The 23340-nt window shown below is 31.4% G+C and overlaps 4 protein-coding genes across 8 annotated transcripts; 1 reads left to right on the forward strand and 3 right to left on the reverse strand.

Annotated features, from left to right (window-relative positions):
- Positions 1-6: 6 nt before the first annotated feature.
- LOC148233567 (uncharacterized) lies at positions 7-8406 on the forward strand. The gene is made up of 6 exons (XM_088190116.1): positions 7-135; positions 4206-4314; positions 4392-4665; positions 4737-4908; positions 5394-5541; positions 6823-8406. Exons 2-6 carry the CDS (start codon positions 4255-4257, stop codon positions 8071-8073), a joined length of 1905 nt encoding a protein of 634 aa, XP_088046242.1. The 5' UTR covers positions 7-135; positions 4206-4254; the 3' UTR covers positions 8074-8406.
- Positions 8398-10229, reverse strand: LOC148233568 (uncharacterized). The gene is made up of 2 exons (XM_088190117.1): positions 10015-10229; positions 8398-9202 (listed from the first exon to the last, which is right to left on the reverse strand). Exons 1-2 carry the CDS (start codon positions 10144-10146, stop codon positions 8576-8578), a joined length of 759 nt encoding a protein of 252 aa, XP_088046243.1. The 5' UTR covers positions 10147-10229; the 3' UTR covers positions 8398-8575.
- A 2016-nt stretch (positions 10230-12245) lies between these two features.
- On the reverse strand, positions 12246-16043 carry LOC148233569 (uncharacterized). Of its 4 annotated transcripts, none has more exons than XR_015810307.1 (6): positions 15966-16043; positions 14867-14931; positions 14582-14657; positions 14438-14517; positions 12719-14362; positions 12246-12634 (listed from the first exon to the last, which is right to left on the reverse strand). XR_015810307.1 is itself a non-coding variant. In XM_088189163.1 (5 exons), the coding sequence occupies exons 1-5, from the start codon at positions 15997-15999 to the stop codon at positions 12947-12949; spliced, it is 1671 nt and encodes a 556-aa protein (XP_088045289.1). In that variant the 5' UTR covers positions 16000-16043; the 3' UTR covers positions 12246-12946. The 4 variants fall into 4 exon arrangements, 2 of the variants coding, with proteins under 2 accessions (XP_088045289.1, XP_088045290.1); XR_015810308.1 differs by having other exon boundaries at positions 12246-12648; XM_088189163.1 differs by having other exon boundaries at positions 12246-14362.
- Positions 16044-16613: 570 nt separating this feature from the next.
- LOC148233570 (uncharacterized) lies at positions 16614-19970 on the reverse strand. 2 transcript variants are annotated; one of them, XM_088189166.1, is made up of 5 exons: positions 19909-19970; positions 19212-19276; positions 19074-19144; positions 18917-19011; positions 16614-18846 (listed from the first exon to the last, which is right to left on the reverse strand). In XM_088189166.1, exons 2-5 carry the CDS (start codon positions 19217-19219, stop codon positions 17470-17472), a joined length of 1551 nt encoding a protein of 516 aa, XP_088045292.1. In that variant the 5' UTR covers positions 19220-19276; positions 19909-19970; the 3' UTR covers positions 16614-17469. The 2 variants fall into 2 exon arrangements, with proteins under 2 accessions (XP_088045292.1, XP_088045291.1); XM_088189165.1 differs by having other exon boundaries at positions 19074-19149.
- Positions 19971-23340: the final 3370 nt, after the last annotated feature.

Genomic DNA, 23340 nt, shown 5'->3' on the forward strand with positions numbered 1-23340 from the left:
GACATGTTTTTGTGTGTAAGAAATAGTAGCGAGATGTCATAAGGCGTGTCATATATTTCGGCTATTTACGAGAGCTGGCAATACTCGGACTTTTGACAGTTTCTTGCAACTTACTGATTAGAGCGCCCGGCTTTTGTAAGTAATCGCCTCATTCCTCTCTCGCTGACTATAGACAAAGTTTTTTTAAAACTTTTTCTATTGTTTAAAGAATTAACTTTTAAGAGCAGTTTTGGCGCAATATTCAATAAACGATTGCCCTCTGCTCATTCGAAGTATTTGATTTAGGGTTGCCAGAAGTTTAAAATATAAAAAAGATAATGCAATTAAAACTTAACCCTACAATGCGCATTTTTTTTTAGTTAAAATACATATAGATAAATGCAAAATAGTAAAAATTGTGAAAAAATAATAAAAAAATATTTTCAGTTTTTTATATAATTTTATTATTAATAAAATATTAATAATAAAATTATATAAAAAAATTAAATTTTATTACAAAATTTGAAATATTTTTATTCTGTTTTTGTACTTATAACAATGCCGTATTGCATTTTTCACATACTACGTGTTATAATTTTGGATAGGTAAAGGTGCTAAATTTGGTTTTATTCTTTTAATATCAATCATACATTGGATACTTTATGGTCTTCCTAGTTTTGCTGATGTTGATATTTCTATATTGCATAACGTACGCGCTAAGTCGATCAAAATCAACCAATTTCATCGTAGAACCATTCGTATTCCATCTTCGATATAACAGCCAATGTTTTATAATAGTGATGTCTAATATATGGTAGAATAGCCTCATATACCATTTTCTGGTTCTTGTCGTTATTTTGTATCGTTTTTTGAAACACTATCGAATACTATTCCACATTGTAACATATAGTAAGAATATTTTGCAGATGTTGTAATAATATCACTATAGAATCAAAATTTAAACTCGTACTAGGAAGACGCGTAAAAAGATATTTAAAAAAATAATGTAAAACACTTGTACTCGATTAAGAAATACAATAAACCCTCATTAAAGCAAATTGAATGTCTAAATTATATAATACATATTTTGTAGCTAGAACTAATTCAAACAACATTAATGTACTTGAATGATAATAAAAATATGTTTATTTTACAATACAAATATGTACGTAAGTATTTATATTAAAAATACACAATAATCTAATCACTAATCTTCACTTACATCATATGCCATATTTACTGGTTTATTAAAAATACGTATCTTTTTATGATTGTGTGCCATTTCTATTTCCTTTACTATCAATTTTAGTAGGTGTCTCAAATGTTATGAGATAAAAAGAGAAACATTAGTATTGAGTTCCAACTACTTTAACTTTAATTTAAAAAAAATTGGGCACCTTCATTAGCGTTGGGTGACGTATATTTATATTAGTTGTATTCCCTGCGTAGACGCGAACAACGCATATCTGCGTCATTCTTTTTTTATTTGAATTTTTATTTTTACTTTTTTTGATAGTACTAAAATTATATTCCACGTTATGATGTTACAAAGAGTGCGGCTGATGATTTATATATGATGTATACCTCATTTTGATATTGTTCAGAAAACTGTTAATTGTAACTTACTATCAATATATTACTATCATAGACGATAACCTACGACCCGCCAGCCAAAATTATCTCACCAGTATTTTTTAGTTGTCAAATATTAATACATATTATATATTATTTTTGCATAGGCAAATAAACTATACTTTACGGCCTACTTTTTCTTAAATAAATTAGCATTTTTTGTGAATATTTTACACAATCAAAGAGTTTCCGTCTGTCCAGAAAATAGCCAAAAATATTGTTTTTAGTAAAATTAACATGAATAAATATTGTTTCTAAAGCCAATTAGTCATTAACTAAATGGCTGAAATAAATCGTCTTGTTCGACTCTTGAAATCGACATTTGAATAATGGTGTTTATCAATCAACGCTCAAGAGAATTCGCCGTTTAAATAAAACACTGTATAATAACAACCAGATACAGGATCGTTGCAGACACAGATACACAAAATACGTTTACAAGATCCAATGGAAAGTGAAGGCAACTTACTTAAAATCATAAACATTAATCATTTTGGTAAATATTATATACATATATGTTTGTCAATATATGTATTCACATTTAAAACACGCATTGTCATGCTCAAGACAAAAACTTATATTATTAAATTGTGTAAAAATACCGTAAAGCTACTTGTTTATATACTCAGCATCAAGAAGCTAAAAAACATTAAAACTGACCAGGGATGTCATTTGGGGGGGCAGGGGGGAAATTTGCCTATAAAAATGCATGTACATATATTAATAAAATACTATGAATCTTAATAAAATCGAAATATTAAAAGAACGACCACTAACTGACTAACTTTTGCTCCTACCCTAGAAAAAGCTGAAATGACGACCCTAATTCTAAACTATAAATTCTCTGGTTATCCTGCAAAGAAAATTGAAAAAGAACCAGTAGAATCTATCCTGAAAATATTTTTTATAATATGTAATTTCAGTGAAAACATATCGAAATACATTTTTACCAGTAGAAATATAATTTATCTGGCAGTTGCTAGTAAAATTAAATAGTTTCAACTTTTCCATATGTAGTAATATATACATTTATATACTTATCATTATTTATTTACATGTGATGTATAAATGTTACAGCGAATGTATATTTTTCAGTGAAGCTATATTTTCACTAGTGAAGTCTAAATACATTTTCACCAGTTAATATATATTTCTACTACTGAAAATATATAATTTAACTGATAGGCGCTAATGAAATTATTATGCTCTAAAATGTATGAAACGCAATTGTTGCGAACGTACATTTGCTGTTTAAACCCAAACCTAACCTAATGAAAATTTTAAAACTAATTACAGATTTAGAACTTTCGTTAGTTTAAGTCCAAAATACAGACAGATCTCGCATATTGCCCCATAGTTTGTCTGTACTTGTATATTACACTGTTTTAAAATATAGCTATCCTTACAGATATTACTATGGACTTCTGTTAGAAGAGTATTGGTTAAAGTGTATTAAAACTAAATTTTGGTTAATAGGAGGGCGCAAAAATAATTATAACTTCTCAGAAGTCAAAAATTTACGTCAAAAGCAATAAAATCGTACGAGTGCGACAGCGCCAGTACTTATTTATTGCTTTTAACGTGAATTTTTGACTTCTGAGAAGAGATAATTGTTTTTTGCGGTCTTCTATTGGTCAAAATTCGGTTTAGATATGCTTTATTTCATTCTCAGTTATTGAAAAATGTTGTCATAAAAAGTCTTAATATGAATGCTACATAATTGAGTGTTTCCACTGCGACTTGAACGGCACGATTTTATTGCTTTTGGTGTGGATTTTAAACAGGGACCCCTCGAATTTGACCAGAAAAATGCATGTCATTTAATGAAATACAATGAATCTTAATGAAATGGAAATATTAAGAAAACGATCACTAAAGCCGCAATCGGAAAACATAAAAGGGTTCGCAAGAACTCAAACACTCATTCTTGTGACGCCGAAATATCAAACCTTTTATACTATTCTACTTAGGACAATAAAAATAGATGTGCCAAGTGTCTTACTGACTAACAAAGTCACACCAATTCAAGTCTCATTAGCTTTTAATAATACTATACTATTTCAATTTTTTTGTTATTTATGCTGACTATAAGGTAGTTTTCATAGGTTTTGAAAAACGAAATTAACTGCCAATTTACCAAAATTAAAAATAGTTACGATATTCATATTTAACTCTATATATCACTGATAAGCATTAGAGATAAACATAAATGATAAGCTGGTGAGTTAAAATAAAATGATAATAGAGATATGCATTATGTAATAAATACGAAACACATGTGTTTTCAAAACAATATTTTATAATTTCTCTTTAAATTAATGTATGTGTCAAGTATGCAGCTTCTTATAAGCAACCAAAAATCTCTCCAAGAAAAGTGTTTTATGTAATTATTTAGGCACGTTCCTTCAAACTTTAAATGGCTATTATCTTTTTGTAATATTTAAAAGTATAAATATATGTATATTAAAAAATACATATTCTTTACATACCTACTAATATAAAAAAAATTAAATGTATATAAAAAAATTCTCGCTTAAGGTCAGCGGTTAAAAGGTTAGCATACTATATTTTATCAATTCTGTTTTATTTTTTAGATGTAAATTGTACGTAGCCGAGCTCAATTGATCTTTCCGTTGCCGCATTATGAACTCTTTGGAGTTGTCTTACGACGACGTACCTGAAATGGATTTGTCATTGGCTGAGGTTATTTTATTTTGTATTTAATTGTTCCATGTTTACAATAAGATGTAAATTATTAATTTCCATATTCTTTGTTACAGGCTTATTTAAAAGAAAATGAATCAGCACTCAATTCATTTACAAATAGAATATTTAAAGCTCAAAATAAAATTGATACAAAATTGACTTTAGAAAAAGTTATTAACGAGATAAAAGCAAACACCGATTTAATAATTCAACTCGAATACATGCTACGAGGAATTTTGCCAGAATGTACTAAAAAAGAACTAGAAACATTATTGGAATACTTTCAATTTCACGCTGAAATAAGTCCAATTTTAGAAAAAGATGAATTGTATCTTGCTTGTTATGAAGGTAACTGATACAGATTGTTTTTCCTTAATTGTATTTATTATATGTATATATAATATATCATCTTTTTACAGAACATCATATTTACGTTATTAACGATTTCGTAATGTCTGAAGACTATGCATTGAGTTCATTATCTTTTTACGCTCCCGTTGCTATAACTATGTTACAAACACTATCTATATGTGTAGTTGAAAATACTTTACCGCTTATGTTTCTTTTTAAGAACATATTCGACAATGCAGGGTAAACCATTTCTATATGCAACTTCCTGCTATAGCGTACAGTTATAATATGTGCCGCGTTTTAAAATTGCATAAAGTAGGCTTTAGAATAGAATTAAATCAAACTTTGGCAATTTTTTTATGGTGGATAATAAACGCTGAAGGAAATACAGCAGAAAGATGAATCTAAGGCGGAATGCCTAAAAAAGTCATGTGAAATTTATATAGCAAAAAATATGTATTTTCATCGGTTTTAAACTCAATTTTTTTTATGTATCTAGAATATTTTTTGCGGTTTTTCATTAAACATATTATCCAAATAATTTTATAGGCTTTTAGCAAGATTAACTAAAGAGCCAATTGCCAAATTAAAATAATATTTGATATGATAGCTATAGCTTAATTATAGTAACTTTTATGATTGACAATCGCTATAGTAGGATCAGATAATTGTATATTATACTTTTATAAAAAAACATGCTACTATTAATATATTTTTTTCTAAAGATTTTTTCAGTGTGTATTATATAAAATGGAAGAATCAAATTTTTCAAATACATTGATCAATTTTAATTCCACCATGGTGGTATACGAAGGCAGTGATCTGGATTCCGCCGTTGATACTGTAATGAGTGCAGCTTGGAATAACATTTTGGTAAATATGCTTTTCCTATTTGTGTATAAAATTGATAAAAACAATTTGAGTGTTAGTAATGTGTGAATTATATTGCGAATTTGTTGATCAGATAATATACCAATATTTTTAGTTTCTTATAAATACATACACATTTTGTATAATCTATAAATATAAAAAATATTTTAAGAAAAATTTAAGTGAATCGAAAAAGTTTGGAAACCACTGGACGAAGCCAAATAAAATCTTTTGAAATCATCTGCTTTGCTATTAAATTGCCTATTGATGTTAGTCACAATGTGCTCAATATTTCTTAATAGATTGAAATAAGACTGCAACAATCACAGCTTTATTTTACTTTCGCGAAAAAATGCGTTGTAATAAAAAAATCCATTATGAAACATTTCAAGTTTTCTGTTTTTGTAATTCTGTTAAGTTGTAAATATCATGTATGAAATAGTATGAAAATGACGACGTATATTGTATTCTTTTAGTACAGACATAATGTCATTTAACCACTTCTCGGTCACAGTATTATTTTAAAATGACTTAAAAATGTTTTGCACGGACCCACCATTTCCTATGCAGTCATTGCAAAACATTTAAAAATATTCATACAAATATTTTTTTTCAATAAAAACGGCTACGATAATGTTCTCGAAAAATTTGGTGATTTTTGAGATGAGAATTCACAAAATACAAATTTCCGAGTTAATTCAGGTATGACCGGGAAGGAGTAAACAATAAGCGTAATGCTTTCTCATCTTATTCGATAACCAAGTAATTAACACTTCACTTTGTTTTAAAAGTACGACATTCAAAGACCGCTAGTTTCTTTTTTTCTGACTTTGACGTCACAGCGGAATGTAAAGCAATAGGAGCACCACACACGGTCATAATTTCGCACTTCGAAATTTGAAAATGTAAAATCTATTACTACCTTGCGAGCCGTATTTGGCCTTCAGGCCATAGTTTTCTTATTATATTTACTAGATCATTTTTTTTGATATTAAATGATGCTAATATATTTTAAATGGCCATTAAAAATACAAAAGACGCATAAGTGATCAAACACTTTTCTCATGAGCTTTCTGTAGACTTATCAAAATTTCTATTCATGAGTCATCTCTTATCTCGCCGCGCCATTGAAATACCCTTCTTTACGTCCATGTGACACTATTATAAATACTTTTTCAAATTCTGCAATAAATTACAAATATTTTTTTAAAATTGTTTAAATTATCATTAGATATTGAAATGAATACCCTAATTTTGTACTATTATATATTTGATTTTTTTCAGTCTCCGTGGGCTTTGAAACATATAAGCGTCCAAGAATCTGTCTACAAATTATTTTTAGCAAAGTTAAAAGAGCGCATGCTAAAATTTCAATGGAACTTACCGGCAAATTATCAAGCGAAAGGATATATTCAAAACGTGAGAGACGAAATGGAGAATCTGTTGTTGAAAGCAAACGAAGATGGCATCGAACATGTGAAAATGCATAACTCGCTATATTCTGAACAATTGGAATACTTCAAACCGCTCATTTTACTGGACAATGCTAGTTGGTTGGTAAAGTATTTAGAAGAACAGGCGAAGACGAAAAACGTACCGGTTGTGTGCATGCAGGCATTTAGAACGACCAAAGAAGCATTGTCTTTAGTTAAAAAGAATTCATCGCAAGCCGTGTCATTGTGGTGTGACACCAATTCTATCTGTAACGAGTTTGCTGTTTCGGCTCCCGTTAACTGCGTTTGGATCAACGGATTTGGCTATAAAAGCCCAAATATTAGTTTTGAGTTAAAAACTACTCATAGAAAACTGTTCTCCAGCTTTGCAGGAATCGCAAACTTTGAATTATACAGAAGCGAGAGGAACAAGTCAAGTTTGGTGAACGACGACGATCTTTCTGTTTATAAAAATTATGTCGAACAAATTGTTAAAGTGCGTCAGACATGGATGCAGTATTCTACTGCCGAAAAAGCGAATATTCTTATAAAGCTCTTATCAGATTCTAAATTTGGTAGTATATTTAACTGTGACGAAAACTCCGTACGAGACTGCTTGAAAAAAGTTGCACGATTGTGCCACGAAATGAAAGAAGAAAGCTCCATTGTAGGACGACACATTTGCACTAACGTTTACGACTCTCGTGGTATTTTAGTGATTCTATATAGTAAATCTGCAAATATTGCTAAAACGATCGAATTTATATTGACTGCTATTGCTTACGGAAATGGGATCATTTTAGCTCACATTGAACATAATCTATCAGTGGAACTTACTGAAGAAGAAAAACGTAATCATGAAAACATTGAGAAAATAATAACTTGGTTAAAAATCAACGGTATTCCAGTTGTTTATTTTAAGGTTGATTATAATCCTGATAATGTTCGTGAATATCGTAGGTTCGGAGTTTTCGCTGCTATTGATGGTGTTATTGATAATCGAGATTGCTACAAACCATTTGAATCCGCGAAATTTATAAAACTATTATTTTGCAAATGTAAAACTGTTTGGAATACCTTTGGAGAAACATTTTCCACATAAGCCAATAATCTTTATAATATTTGTTCAATCTGGATGACTTGCACAAATGTTTTATCGATTTGCAGATATAACGGAAGGTGATAGTAAATCGTTTGACCTTAATTTCGGAGAGTAAGTTTCTGCCATGATCACAGTCTACTATCAATTGTATAATAAATTGTAATCATGGCAGGAATATACTTGCAAAAATGTGCTAAGTGATCATCGTTCAGAAACTTGTAATTTAAGGTTTAATATATACAAATATTAAATATATTTTATTTTTTTCTATAGCCATGTTGAGCATTTGATTATAATTATATTAATAAATAAATAAGAGAGAAATAACAAAAATATGGTTTTATTCGTAAAAAATATTTATATATGTATAATATATAAAATATGTATTTATTTATATATAACGTTTAAAAATTGATTTAATATTAAGCAGTAAATTCTGATAATTTACAGTCCTTATTTGTTGTAATATTTATTATGAGCGGAAGTGTAATAAGTGTGTCGTTTAACGAGGACACATGGCATGACGTCCCCCGTCCACCGGTAGAGACACTCCGGTGATATTGCTGGCAGCCTCACTAGCCAAGAAGGCAATGGCGGCTGCAACTTCGTCTGTTCTGCCTGGACGTCCCAGGGCATGCGTCTCCTTGGAGCGTTCGAGGAAGGCCGCATAGGCGGCGTCATCTAAGCCGCCTCGCTTCTGAAGGTTCGTGACCGTGACGCCGGGATTGACACAGTTCACTCGGACCTTCTTAGGAGCCAGTTCGAGAGCTGTGCATCTCGTGAATTGGTCGACAGCCGCCTTGGAGATGTTGTAGGCCAGGACGTTAGGAAAAGAGCGAATGCCGTTGACGCTGGACACGTTCACCACGTTGCCTTCGGTCTTGATCAAATGCGGCACAGCGAGCATAGTCAGATGGTAAATGCTGCGCACGTTTGTGTTCATCAGCCGATCATACTGGGCCAGATTTGTATTTTCGATACTGCCCAGCTCCAGGATACCGGCGTTGTTAATCAGGATGTCCAATTTGCCATAGCGCTTGATCGTGGATTCCATTATGTTCTCAGCGTCCTTCTCGTTAGTGACGTCACCGGTGATGAGCAGCGGTTTTGAGGAGCATTCTTCGGCAACCTATTGAAAATTGAAAATATTATTGATAGCTATAAAAGAGCATCAGTTAGATCCATAATCAAGATTTTCTTATCATACATTGGACAAAAACAACAAATAATATATTTTTAATGTGGTTTTACTACCACAAAAATGCTGTAAAAACCATCAAACAACAATGATTTATTTTATAAAATTAATTTGATTCTAATGAATGATTGTAATGGCATTAGTTTAGAAGTAATTTTTTGCTTCTAAAACTTTTATGCAAGATGAGGGAATTCATCATTCATCACATATTTTGTTGCATCTTATAACCTTTACTATTTAACATGTTGTGCAATAAAATCGTGCTGCTGTCGGCGGCACAATTTTATTGCTTTTGACGTGGATTTTTGACTTCTGAGAAGTGATAAATATTTTGGCACCCTTTTATTGACCGATGCTCGCTCGCACCTAATCTGTCCAACAGTAATGCACAAACAATTCGTTTTATGGAACAATTGTGTTATATATTGCTCATTTAAATTTAGGAAATATTAACATTTGAAAAATATTTTTCTCTTTCATATTCCCAAGCTCAGTCGAAGGGCCAGTATAGTTCAGTAAGTTACTCATAGACGAGCATCACTCACTCACTCGACAAAGACTCGGAACGACAGGCAACTCATGGGCTAATAGCTAAAAGTCTAGCAATTTGTCAATGTTGTTTATGGCGCTTTTAACGCACAAGACTAGTTTTTCTGTCAATGCAAAAATGAAAATTGTCGATTGATTAAATGTAATAATTTTTGTGTAGAAGTGAAGTGTTAATAAAAAGATAAGAAAATGACCTTGTTGAGGTTGTCGAGGTTGCGACCCGTGAGCGAGAGCGTCGCTCCCAACTTGGACAAGTGAACGGCGGTGGCGGCGCCTATTCCCGAGCTGGCGCCCGTTATCAACACGACTTTGCCGGCGAAGCTCATCTTTAGAAAGAGTCGTATCTCACAATTTTACATAACAGCTGCGATCGCCGGCCGGCTTATCGCCAGTTAAGAATAAAATTTTGGCCATAGCGACAATATTAACAGTCTCGTTTGACGTTTATTAAAAATAATTTATCATTTGTTTATATAAAGTGATTAGATTTTGAAAATATCAAAGGAGGGCATTAAAAATAAATAGGTTGTACGGAGCCTATTTACATATGTATTTATTTAGGTTTATCAAGGCAAAAACTTGGCGGCACTCTGGTAGCACTAGCGTAACGGACTCTCTTTTTTTGTCGACTCTGGCGGGCTCGCATGCCGGTGCGGACCCGCGCACCGTTCATTCACACACACACACTTAAGTTTTAACATGTAACTGTAATAATATTCAATAAAAATAACACTGCAGCGCTCAATCCGTGCTTAATTGCCGCCCGTCGCCAAAAGATCATCTTAGATTTTTTGTTTTTTTTTCCGCAGGATCTAAAAAAAGAGAATTTCGGAAATTGTTGTTTATTTAGGTATGCAGGGGAAGTTAAAAAAGTCGCATTCGACATTTTTGTTCAAGAAGAACAAAGAAAGACAAAATTTTGTACTTGTAAATTATATCGGCGACAAGCTCAAAAAACAGTGGTTATGAACATTTATTTGGCTTTATTTTTGCCAATTAAGGGATTTTTACTTCGCTGCTATTTTTCTAGTGCAAAATTAGCAGCTGCGTAAAATTAGCAATTTGCGCTGCGCTGAAATTTTTATTTATTGCCTTTTTTATGTAGCCATTCTTAGTTTTTAAAAGTAAAAGTACATATTTTATATTATAAAAATCATCGAATGGATTAATCAGAATTTATCTTTCGATTCAGTAGTTTAGCGCGATCAACTGGTTAAGAACCCCATATCCTGTTAATTACTTTTAAAGGCAAATAAAACTGAATGTGGTTCACAACTCTGTAATAGTTACCGACCCTGCTCTAAGGAGCTTGAGAGCACTATGAGCCTTGTATGTATAGTCATCTTATGTGCAATACCCCTGAGCATGCTTCTCTGGTCTGGTGGCAAAATAATGCAATTGACTCACTTCTAATAAAAAAAGTTCCAAAAAAGGGTATTCAGATACCTGTAAATGGGGGAAATATAAATATTATCCTTTTTTATTTCTCACAAAATTACTACAATTTATGTTGATATATGATTCCCTCGAGTCGCGTTGACGAATGTATAATACTTAAAAAAAACCCTATTCAAATTGCTGATATAAAATATTCATCATTCAGAGATTCTAGAACTTTGTCAATTAATTACCAGCGCTTAAGTTTTCCATTATTGTTTGAAGTACTGCAAGAATATGTGTACTGGACAACTCTTCAAAAAGCACATCAATCCGAATTTTTAACCATCTGTCGGATAGTATTATTTGTTCTTATCCATATACTCACAGTTGGTGTGCGCATTATGTTCTAGTCATTATTGTAAATATATTTATATAACAGGAAATAATTTGAAGAAATATATTCATTTTAATAAATACTTTGTTCCGAAAAACGAACTATTTGTGCATTTATGTAAGATAAATCTTCAGATTTTTTTTCAGAAAAAGATTCGTTGCAGAATTATTCACAAGGTATTCACTGTTCTGACAAAGGCTCGCTCGCACCTAATCACACAAATAGTAATGCACAAACAATTCGTTTTATGGAACAATTATTTTATATATTACTCATTTAAATTGTCTTCTTCATATAATTGTTCTGTAATTATATATCATTTTTTTATGTCAATCTGCTATGTCCTGCACATGTATTTTAATTATTTATATATATTTCTGCATTTCATTATTCAACGTTAAATTTGTTTATTGAATTATAATGATTGTATTGTCATATTATGTATTTTTAAAAATAGTCGAATAATGCCCAGCGTCATCTTAAATTTGTCAATTTGAGAATTGTGAAGATGCTGATAGCCCCTCAACTCCTACACAAGCAATCGAATCGGCGCTTTGAGACAACACAAGTACGCGTAGTATCAGCCAAAACTGTCGTGTAGATATACATATATAACAAATAGTTTCGCATCCCAAAGAAAAGTCAGTGTAATAAGTGTAATATTGATTGTTTTATTTGAAAGTGGCAGAGTACATATAGAATATCAATATACTATATACATATGTAATTATTTTCGCTTGGATATAACGCAATTAAGTGAGACTCAGCCTTTAAATATTAGCCACCTTGGATAATATCTCCCCATGACATCCGTGGTTATCCACTACTGGATCTTGAATGTATGTTTTTAATTTGTGTGCCCTTTAAAATCTTTCACATTCATATTCTCTTGAAGTACCACTTAACGACATCTTGTAGTCACTGCACCAGTCGGAGTCTGTAAGACTAAGATTGGTAACCGAGAGGTCACGGGTTCAAGTCCTTGCAGCAGAATCGATTTTTATTTATAAAAACGCTCTAATATTAAAAACTTGCCCCAGCTGGAATGTGACATCTATTGATTATAAATTATAAAATACATAATAATAGTTTATAACTGATTCGGTCTGGTGGATAATACTTACTTGTAGGCATTCTTTACATTTGATTGATTTACCACATTGTAAAGCATTAGGCTCATGCCTATCATGTTACAATGGAAGATTAAAAAATATAGAACATATAGAAAATATAGAAAATTTTTCTACTTTAAATACTTTTCACATTCAAAGCCATAAGAATTACGCTGTGAAAGTGGGTTTTTATATTTTAATGATTTTCTACTTTATATGTTGTATACAAAGTCATAAACATTATGATGAGTTTGCATATGTGATTGAATTACGATGTAATTGCATATGCCCTGAAAATACGTTTTTAGTTTTAAATACTCTTCCACATAATTCGCATTCAAAGTTACGAGCATCGCTATGAGTTTTTATATGGCCTAAAAGAGTGTATTTAACTTTGAATGTTTTTCCACATATATCACATTCAAAGTTACGAGCATCGCTATGTGTTATCAAATGTGTTAAAAGTATATTTTTAGCTTTAAACGTTTTCCCACATATGTCACATTCAAAGTTATAAGCATTACGATGATATTTCATATGCCCTGTGAGTATTTGTTTTGTTTTTAACGTTTTTCCACATATTTTACATTCATAGTTACGAGCACTGCTATGAGTTTTTCTATGTATTGTAAGTGTTTTTTTAGTTTTACATACTTTTCCACATATTTCACATTCAAAATTAGGTAATAATACATATGTATTATGATATTTCATATGCATTGTAAGTATGTTTTTAGTTTTGTATGCTTTATCACATAACTTGCATTTAAAGTTACGAGCATCGTTGTGTGTTTTTATATGCCCTGAAAGTGTGTATTTTTCTTTGAATTTTTTTCCACATATATCACACTCAAAGTTGCGAGCATCGCTATGAACTTTCATATGCCATTTTAATAATCGGCGAGTTTTAAATGCTTTTTCACATATTTCGCATTTAAAATTACGAACATCGCTGTGAACTATCATATGCCATTTTAATAATCGTCGAGCTTTAAATGCTTTCCCGCATTTATCACATTTAAAATCACGAGTATTAATAAGAGTTTTTAATTCTTTTAAGTCATAAGCATTACGATGATATTTCATATGCCCTGAAAGTATGTTTTTAGTTTTGAATGCTTTATCACATAGCTCACATTTGAAGTTACGAGCTTCAGTATGACTTTTCATATGCTCTAAGAGATAGAATTTAACTTTGAATGATTTCCCACATGTTTCGCATTCAAAGTCACGAGCACTACTATGAGTTTTTCTATGTACTGTAAGTGTTGTTTTAGTTTTACATGGTTTTCCACATATTTCACATTCAAAATGACCAGCATTGTTGTGTGTTTTTATATGTTGAGAAAGTGTGTGTTTAGTTTTCAATGCTTTTCCACATATTTTACATTTAAAATTTCGAGCATCAACATGAGATTCTGAATGCCGCGATCTGTATTTTTCAGTTTTGAATGCTTTTCCACATATTTTGCATTTAAAGTTACGAACATCGCTATGAACTATAGAATGCCAATTTAATAATCGTTTAGTTTTGAATACTTTTCCACAATTATCACATTTAAAATCACGAGTGTCGCTATGAGTTTTGAATTCTTTTTCACAGTGCGTATCGATGACTTCATTTTTAACGTAGACATGTTTTTCTTTATCTTCTTTCTAAAATTGAAATTTATTTTTAAGATGAATTGTATAGATTTTTGTACATAGAAATTGTAACTATTTTATTATTACTTGCGTTGCCACGTCGACATTTAAAATTGGAGAAGAAACTATATTTATTTTTAGTATATTATCTTTAACGTCGTGCATTTCTGAAAGCATAGAATAATCAATAATAAAATTTCTATGTATACAGTGTATATAAATAAGTTTTACCTATTTCGAGCATATCATCAACATCGTCTGTATATGTATTTTCACCACCATCGTTATATTCACGTTTTGCAAGGAACTAAAAAAGAAAAAAATTGTTGTACCTTGTACGGACTGAGCGTTCCTAGCTACGCGTGTAACTCGGAATGCGCAGTCGATACCTGTCGCTACTCGTATATTATACGCGTTGCGACAGGTATCGACTGCGCATTTCGAGTTATTCATTAGTTCATTCCCTACAGGGCATTACATATCATGTTGTTAAATATAATATTACATTTAATTTACCTCAACTTTACATTTCATCGAATCAAAAGATTCAAATGTTTCTTTGTCGTTTTCAGTATCAGGTTCTGCAAATACAAAGTTTTCATTTGAATTACTTTTCGATTTGACAGAGCAGCTCAATAGTTCATATTTCATAGGTGCATGATTGTTTATGTATGTAAATAGAAACCATTTTTCTACGATTGTCTCCGTCGAAAATTATTGATGAATGAATTATTTTTTCGATCGGTCAGAATGTAAACGACAATAGTGGTTTTCATTTTTTTGCTTTAGTGTGTAAATATCACACTCACCTTTGTCACTCTACAAAAGTGGTTGTCCTCAGTGGTTTCACCGTAAGGTTTCAATAAGCCTGTTGTTAAAAATTAAAACTATCCGGAAACTCATTGTTTGAAATCAGAAAATCATGTAATTTTTGTTGTAAATTGAATTATACAAATGTTTTAAAATTATTTTCTAAGATTACAACTTTGAAAACAAATTATGGTGATTTTTTTAAATCCTTGTAAATTTCTTGATACTGTCGGCAAATAATTTTTAAACTCGCTAAAATTTAACATATATCGGAAACCCATTGTTCCGAAATTGATACAGCAGTGAACAGCTCTAAGGTTGTATTTGTTTCTTAGCAAATCCCATATTAGCACCAGCAAGAATAAATATTGCGATAGACCAACGTCAATGGCAAATATCGAGAAATTCGGCCAAAAGATAAAACTGGAGATAATTCGATTCCAATTGCGAATAAATTTGTAGCGATCAAATAAATAATTATATAACGGCAGAGAAACAACTAAACAAGTGCTATAAAGTGTATTATATTGTAATATGTAGTTAATATACATAACATTTCAGAAACGACATTCCTTTTTCTTTTTTTGATAATTTCAAAATATGGTCACCTTAGCAAATATCAATTTTAATAATTAAAAACGTTACTTGACACAACACACATACAGTACAAAAGAACGTCGACGGGTAAAAAAAATATTTTGGTGTCTTTAATTAGTAAACACTCTTCGTACACTCGGAGACAATTTCAAGTGGCAAGAAGGATTAAAGCGCACTTCGAAAATAAAAAAATGGGTTTCCATAATACCGGTTTTAAAAAACTGTGGCACTGGCAACGCCATCGTTTCACTCTACGCGTCTATTATCGTTGACAGCTGTCAAAAGCAACGCGCGGCTTAGCTACTTCATACACACAAAGACTTGTCTAACGCGCATGCGCAAACACTACTCGCGAAATTGTCCAAGGCAAAGTTAGCTGAAGTCCTGCGAAGTCCGAGTAGCGTTACCACACACACGTACAACTTCTCGCGGATCTCACTATATGCGTGGTTTGAACACAAACAAAATAAAACAAATTGAGAAAAAGGAGATGGTAGATGATTGCAATATACCGTCACTTCGATGCTAGATTTATGCGACGATGTTATTTTTCTATTGTAGCTCCTGCATATGACAAATAGAAAATCTTTTATTTCCTTAATTCCTCTATCGGAATTTTGTTATAATACACGGCTCCGACTGAAGCAATTCCAAAAAAGAAAGCGTTTGCTCCTGTGACCAAGTTGCAGCGCTTATCATACATGCAAATCACAAGACATCTACTCGTAAACTGAGTAGAACGAGTAGTATGGTGCCTGGTGAGTCACTTCGTGCTTAGACTTCGGTCGATAGTTAATCATTTGGTTCAGCAAAGATTATAAAACGTAAGTTCAACGTATTTAAACATAATAAAAGCTTTTATAAAATTATTTGGCTGGCAAAAACCAGCATTTATTTTAATCTATGCATATAATACAATACAAAATCCCAATGCATAAATACAAGTCTGCTTGAATTTGTGTTTTTTTTAAGGTTTGGAAGCGGAAGTTGGATCAGTTTTTATATACATTTACATACTTTTCATTATTTATTTATTTGCAATGTATAATGTTACAGTGAATGTGTATTTTTCAGTGGATCTATATCTTCACTAGCAAAGTACAAATATATTTTCACCAACAGATATATATTTCTACTGACGAAAATATAATTTAATTAACTGATTAATTATTTGCTTTTTGTCAAAAAAATGCATTGAATGAAATACTATGAATCTTAACGAAATCGAAATATTAAAAAAACGATCACCAACTGGCACATTTTTGAACCCCTCCTCATGGAATAAACTGAAACGACGTTCCTATCGGTAAACTACGGCCCTTATCCCAAATTTTTTCGACTCTTGGCGCCCTCGCTGAATTCAGTTTTTTCCAACTATGTTAATTTACAACAAGTGCACTTCGCGAAATAGATATATATATATATATAATTAACGGATTAGGTATAAAAGTAAGTATAAGCATAATAGTAAATATAATATTCATTGTATTTATTTGAAAGTGGAAAAATAAATACAAAATATTAGTACACATATTTAATTTGATTTTTTTCTGTTTTTTTCTTTACACATTCAGTACGAGTATTACTGATTTTGTACTTTATATCTTGCATTAAAAGTCACTAACATTACGATGAATTTGCATATGAGTATCTTCAATAAATGTAATTTGCGTTCAAAGTCATGAGCATCGCTGAGTTTTTATATAGTCACATTAAAAATTAGGTGATATTTCATATGCATTATGATATTTCATATGCATTGTAAGTATGTTTTTAGTTTTGTATGCTTTATCACATAACTTGCATTTAAAGTTACGAGTATTGTTATGTGTTTTAATATGGTTTGAAAGAATATACTTTATTTTGAATGTTTTTCCACATGTATCACATTCAAAGTTACGGGCATTGCTATGAGTTATTACATGTGTTAAAAGTACTTTTCTAGTTTTAAATGCTTTTCCACATATTTTACATTCAAAATTACGAGCTTCACCATGGGATATTTCATGTTGTGATCTGTAACTATTACTTTTAAATGATTTTCCACATATTTTGCATTTAAAGTTAGGAGGATCGCTATGAACATTCATATGGCATTTTAAAACTCGTTCAGTTTTATATTCTTTTCCACAAATAGCACATTCATAGTTACGAACTTCAATGTGAGATTCTGCATGCCGTGTTCTGTAACCATTAGTTTTAAATGCTTTTCCACATATTTTGCATTCAAAGTTACGAGCTTCGCTATGAACTAACATATGGCATATTAATATTCGTTTAGTTTTAAATCCTTTTCCACACTTATCACATTTATGTTTACGAGCTCTGCGATCAGATTTCATTTGCAGTGAAAAACTGCTTTTAGTTTTGAATACTTTTAATCTTTGAGCTTTACAATGATATTTCTTATGCTTAGAAAGTATTTGTTTATTTTTGAATACGTTTTCGCAAAATTCGCATTTAAAGTTATGAGCATCGGTATGACGTTTCATATGATCTAAAAGATAGAATTTAATTTTAAAAGCTCTTCCACATAATTCGCATTCAAAATTACGAGCATCAGTATGAGTTTTTATATGGACTTTAAGACTGCATTTTGCTTTGAATGATTTTCCACATGTTTCACATTCATAGTTACGAGCATCACTATGTGATATTTTATGTGTAGTAAGTACTTTTTTAGTTTTAAATGCTTTTCCACATATTTTGCATTCAAAGGTACGAGCATCATTATGAACTATCATGTGCAATTTTAAGAATCGTTGAGCTTTAAATAATTTTCCACATATTTTGCATTCAAAATCAAAAGCATTGCTATGAACTATCATATGCAATCTTAATATTCGTTTAGTTTTAAAAGCTTTTCCACAATCATCACATTCAAAATCTCGAGCGTCGCAATTAGATTTTTGCATCTGTGAAAAACTACTCTCAGTTTTTAATTCTTTCAAGTCACAAGCATTACTATGATATTTTTTATGTCCTAAAAGTATGTTTATATTTTTAAATTCTATTTCACATTTATAAGAATCATGGTGCATATCAATGACTTCATCTTTAACAGTAACATGTTTTTCTGTTTCTGGTTCCTAAAACCAAAATTTATTTTTTAGACAAGTTGAAAAAATTGATATAAATAGAAATCGTAAGACTAATTACTTGTGTTGCCGGATTGACATTTGAAATTTGGTGTGATAAATGGTCCATACCGATGGTATTCATTTTAAGTATATTATCTTTAACATCATGGGTTTCTGGAAACGTACGATAGTTAATGATTAAAGTATCACGTGAATATTATTTAGATATGTTTTACCTATTTCGAGCATGTCGTCTACATCGTTTATAAAAGCACTTTCACCGCCGTCGTCATATTCATGTTTTACACTAAACTAAAAAAAATGTATTTTGAAATAATTACATGTCATGTTGTCTTATATTTAATTTAATTTACCTCAACATTATATTTCATCGGATCAAAGGATTCGAATGTTTCTTTGTCATTTTCGATATCTGGTTCTGCAAATACAAAGTTTATTATTTTTTTGAATTATTTATTCTGATCGATCGGTTCAGCTTAGTAGTTTATGTTTCGTTGATGCATTCGATAATGTAAATGATGTTTATTTACTCATTTAGCATTATAAATGTCATACTAACATGCTAACAGTACCGATGGCAAAAGCTGGTACTGTAAAACATGTAAAACCTGAAGGTCGATTTAAATAAGCAATTATAAAACAAATTGTTTGTGCATTATTGTTGGACAGATTATGTGTGAATGAGCATTGGAACAGTGAAGACATTATGAATAACTCTGCAACGAATCCTTTTTCAAAACAAAAAATCCGAAGATTTACCTTATACAAATGCACAAGCAAATCGTTTAATGGAACAAATTATTTATTTTAATGCACATATCTCTCAAAATAAATCACTGTTAAATAGCACCATTGTATATAAATATTTGTTTTATTGTAATTATCATTATGTAGTTCTAAACAACCGAGTGTTCCTAAAATAATATTATGGTCACAGAAGAATATGAAACTCATGAGGTCGTAAGTGAAAAATGGTTAAGTGACACTGCGCTAGAGCACATTACAAATGTATCAAGTAGCAAGCGCAAATAAAATGTATCGACATAATACCGGTTTTGAGGAAATACGGTAACGCCATAGCGACCGCTCAGCGTCAGTCACCGTTGACAACTGTCAAAAGCGAGAGTGCTTTAAGCACACAAAGATTCGTCTTACGCGCATGCGCGTAAGACGATTTGGTTGGGATTTATTTATTCAAATCATTTTAAAAATTAATAATACACATATTACAATTTTAAAATATATTTAAAAAATATAAATAAATTTATAATGATACATTTTTAACACACCGGACCAGAGTGCATCTTTTGTCAAAAGGGGAGAGAGAGCCTGGATTATATTTATCAGGTACTGTAAAAAGAGAAATATGAATGAACATTCTAATACATAAACATATGAAGTATTAGATAACTAAAACGGAGCGATAGTCTAGTGCAGTGAATATCACACTGTCCACTTTTTATTCAAACACATATACGCTTTACTCACACAATCGTATTGAAGAAATTGAAAACCAGTTACTGTGGTATTACATATATTTTATTTTGTGCGAAATAGACCGAAATATTTATTTTTATAGCCGGATGTGACACAAACGAAAATCTTTGAAATGAGCATTGTCGCTTTAACAAGAACAATCGAGACCGTTGTCCCACTTGTGTCAAAAATTTTAAAGATTAATAAAATATTTTTGTTATATAGTGATACAAATTACATACATATAATAGATACACATTTACACACATAGAAAATATACATATTTTAAAATACAATTAATTACATTTAAAAAATAAAAATTCAAAATAAAATCACGGTAAAGTTGGAAGCCAGTTATCTTTGGTGTCGTTCTAACAACACTATCATTTTCTAATGATGTACAATAGAAGAATATTGGTAGTTCATTTTCAATTTTTAAAAAGTCACTATGAAACATTGTGAGTACCGAATCCAAAAACAGTTTGCTGTTATCTGATACGTCAAAAATTCGAACTGCAATAATTTTGAGAATGCATTGTCTACGTATACAGATGTATGCGAGAGATAAGCGACACATGCCCGTAAGAATATTCGTTGTCTCGCTTGTTCTTGTTGAAGCGGCAATGTTTATTTCAAGGTTTTTCGTCTGTGTCACATCCGGCTATAAAAATAAATATTCCAGTCCATTTTGCAAAAAATAAAATATTTGTAATATCACAGTAACTGGTTGTCAACTCATAAAATGTGATTGTGTAAGTCCAGCGACTGTGTGTTTAGTATAAAAAGTGAAAGGTGGGATGTTCACTGATCAAACACAATAATAATATTGTTTTTTGGACATTATTTTAGCGTTATATACTGCATGTCTTAAAAGCTTTTTCTTCGGTTGGTGAAGATTATGCCATTGTTATAAAATACTCGTTCGATTGGATGTGACCTATTCCGGTCTACTTGATATTCTGTAGATGTTAAATAACTGGTGATTTTTACAGGATAGTTAGTCATATGTCGAACCCCCGGACTCTGAGATATTTCATTCGAGGTTTTCCTTCCCGTAGTCAGTGGCTTAGCGTTTTATCTGCTATGACTGTGATATTGTCCAAAGTTTGTAACTCAGACGCAAGCGTAAGTATAGCTTCACACGTGCCAGATAGATTCGCCCGGCACCTGGCCGGCGCCGTATAGTGTGGGTGGTGTTGTATGGGCTAGTACTTATCATTTCAGACGTGCCAGATGAATCCATCCGGCACGTCTGAAACTATGAAAACTGTCCGGCGCCAAGTATGAGTTGAGTGTGGTGTATGGAATTATACTAAAACTCACACACAGTGATTGTGGTATCTTGTGATACAATTATTAAATATATTTCTCTTGTTTAGGCAATAGTGGAAGAAATAGACCTCAAAATTTTAATTATATTAGTAGAATCTCGCCCCGTCCTGTGGGACAAAACTATTGATACATACAAAAATAAAATCCTAACGTGAAATGCGTGGAAGGACTTATGTGAAGTCGTTAATCCTAAATGACTGGCTTTAGTTGACGGGGTATAGGCCGGGTTCGGAAGAAACTGGCCAGAGACCGGCCACGTGTGAAGGGTTTGTAAACGGCGACGGCCCGGTGCCGGACGAATCCATCTGGCATGTATGAAGCTACACTAATGGGCTTACTAGTAATGTTGATTGTCACAGCACTTTATAGGTACCTATCAGGTGCATACCGTGAGATACTTTCCCTTTCGTTCTATCACATGTTAAGTAACAAGAGTGAGAGAGATAAATGAGTTTTTTAGTAGACGATCGCCTTCATTCATAATCATAGACAGACAATTTAATCTGAGTAATGTTAAATTGTTAATGTTATGACTGTGATATTGTCAAATGTTTGTAAATATTGTTTGTTGCAACATTTTATAGGTATCTATAACACGACGAGATGCGTGCCGTCATTCGAACCCATGAAAAATACCATATGTTAAAAAACATAAATGATATGGTAATAAACAAATAGCAATTCATATTTGAAACACGTTCTATGTTAAAACCACCATTACAGCATAAACCGTGTTGCCGCATATGAACGATCTTATATAATTAATTTAAAAAAAATATTTTTCGAGTAAAAATAAAAGCGATTTAAATATTTATTTGTTTTTCAAATTTGTTTACATGAAATTAAACAAGATGGCGCAAGGTGGGATTTTTTGTGCGATTTTAAACGTGATCTTCGTTTTGACCAGTTATAAGGATTCGGAGTGCAAATTAACCAGGTACATTTTAACTATCACAATGTAATAAATATGCGATGATTAGAAGTAAGCATCGATTAAATCATGCAAACGATTATAAAACGTGTTTTTTTACAGTGACTTGGCCTTCGTCATGAAATGTTGAAGATTCGCGTTCTGACGACGGGCCCCCGAACCTCAAAAGTGAGTTTATGATTTGTAACACGTTAAATTTATCACCTTTAGCTATATATGTATACGATAATTAATAACGCGACGAAACATTGTAATTAAAAATTATTCGAGTTATGTAGTACATTTTTCTACGATACAATAATTTTTCTCAAAGACTAGCCAAAATGCGAGATATTCGTTAGTAAATATTTAGTATATTCTTGTAAAACACTTAAAATCTTTTTTAATAAAATTTCCATTATAATTAAGAGGAAACTTTTGAAAATAAAATACTTTATTTAACCATTGTCAAACCTGAATTAGTAGTAAACCCAGCTTAATTAAAGAAACGCTTCACAGGAATGCTTAAAAGTGATTCATTTATATATACAATGTTTGAATTGGTAGTTTTCTGTTATCTAGAGCCTTTTGTTTATGTTTATTATTATATTGGTTTGAGTCGGTTGAGTTTTTTTAAAATGAACGTCTTCAACTCGCTTAGTAGCGGAAAAGGATTCTCACAAAAAACGTTGTGAGGGTAGTTTAAGATTAATTCTGAAAACGAGCCTAATCAACCTAAACCTTAAGGACTTTTAAAAATGTCC

The sequence above is a fragment of the Plectrocnemia conspersa genome, unplaced genomic scaffold, assembly GCF_051122295.1.
Source record: "Plectrocnemia conspersa isolate PC_06_02 unplaced genomic scaffold, ASM5112229v1 ptg000008l, whole genome shotgun sequence".
NCBI lineage: Eukaryota > Metazoa > Arthropoda > Insecta > Trichoptera > Polycentropodidae > Plectrocnemia > Plectrocnemia conspersa.

Coding starts and splice junctions, on each gene's coding strand:
- LOC148233568 (XM_088190117.1), bottom strand. CDS start 10,146: ATGAGCTTCGCCGGCAAAGTCGTGTTGATAACGGGCGCCAGCTCGGGA. Junction 9,203..10,014: donor ACCTCGACAACCTCAACAAG/GTCATTTTCTTA, acceptor AATTTTCAATAG/GTTGCCGAAGAATGCTCCTC.
- LOC148233567 (XM_088190116.1), top strand. CDS start 4,255: ATGAACTCTTTGGAGTTGTCTTACGACGACGTACCTGAAATGGATTTG. Junction 4,315..4,391: donor TGGATTTGTCATTGGCTGAG/GTTATTTTATTT, acceptor TCTTTGTTACAG/GCTTATTTAAAAGAAAATGA. Junction 4,666..4,736: donor GTATCTTGCTTGTTATGAAG/GTAACTGATACA, acceptor ATCTTTTTACAG/AACATCATATTTACGTTATT.
- LOC148233570 (XM_088189165.1), bottom strand. CDS start 19,936: ATGGCGTTACCGTATTTCCTCAAAACCG. Junction 19,150..19,211: donor CGATGAAATATAATGTTGAG/GTAAATTAAATT, acceptor CATTTTTTTTAG/TTTAGTGTAAAACATGAATA. Junction 18,847..18,916: donor ATGTCAATCCGGCAACACAA/GTAATTAGTCTT, acceptor TTTTGGTTTTAG/GAACCAGAAACAGAAAAACA.
- LOC148233569 (XM_088189163.1), bottom strand. CDS start 15,999: ATGGCGTTGCCAGTGCCACAGTTTTTTAAAACCG. Junction 14,932..15,965: donor GCCACAGTTTTTTAAAACCG/GTATTATGGAAA, acceptor TTGTATTTGCAG/AACCTGATACTGAAAACGAC. Junction 14,658..14,866: donor CGATGAAATGTAAAGTTGAG/GTAAATTAAATG, acceptor TTTCTTTTTTAG/TTCCTTGCAAAACGTGAATA.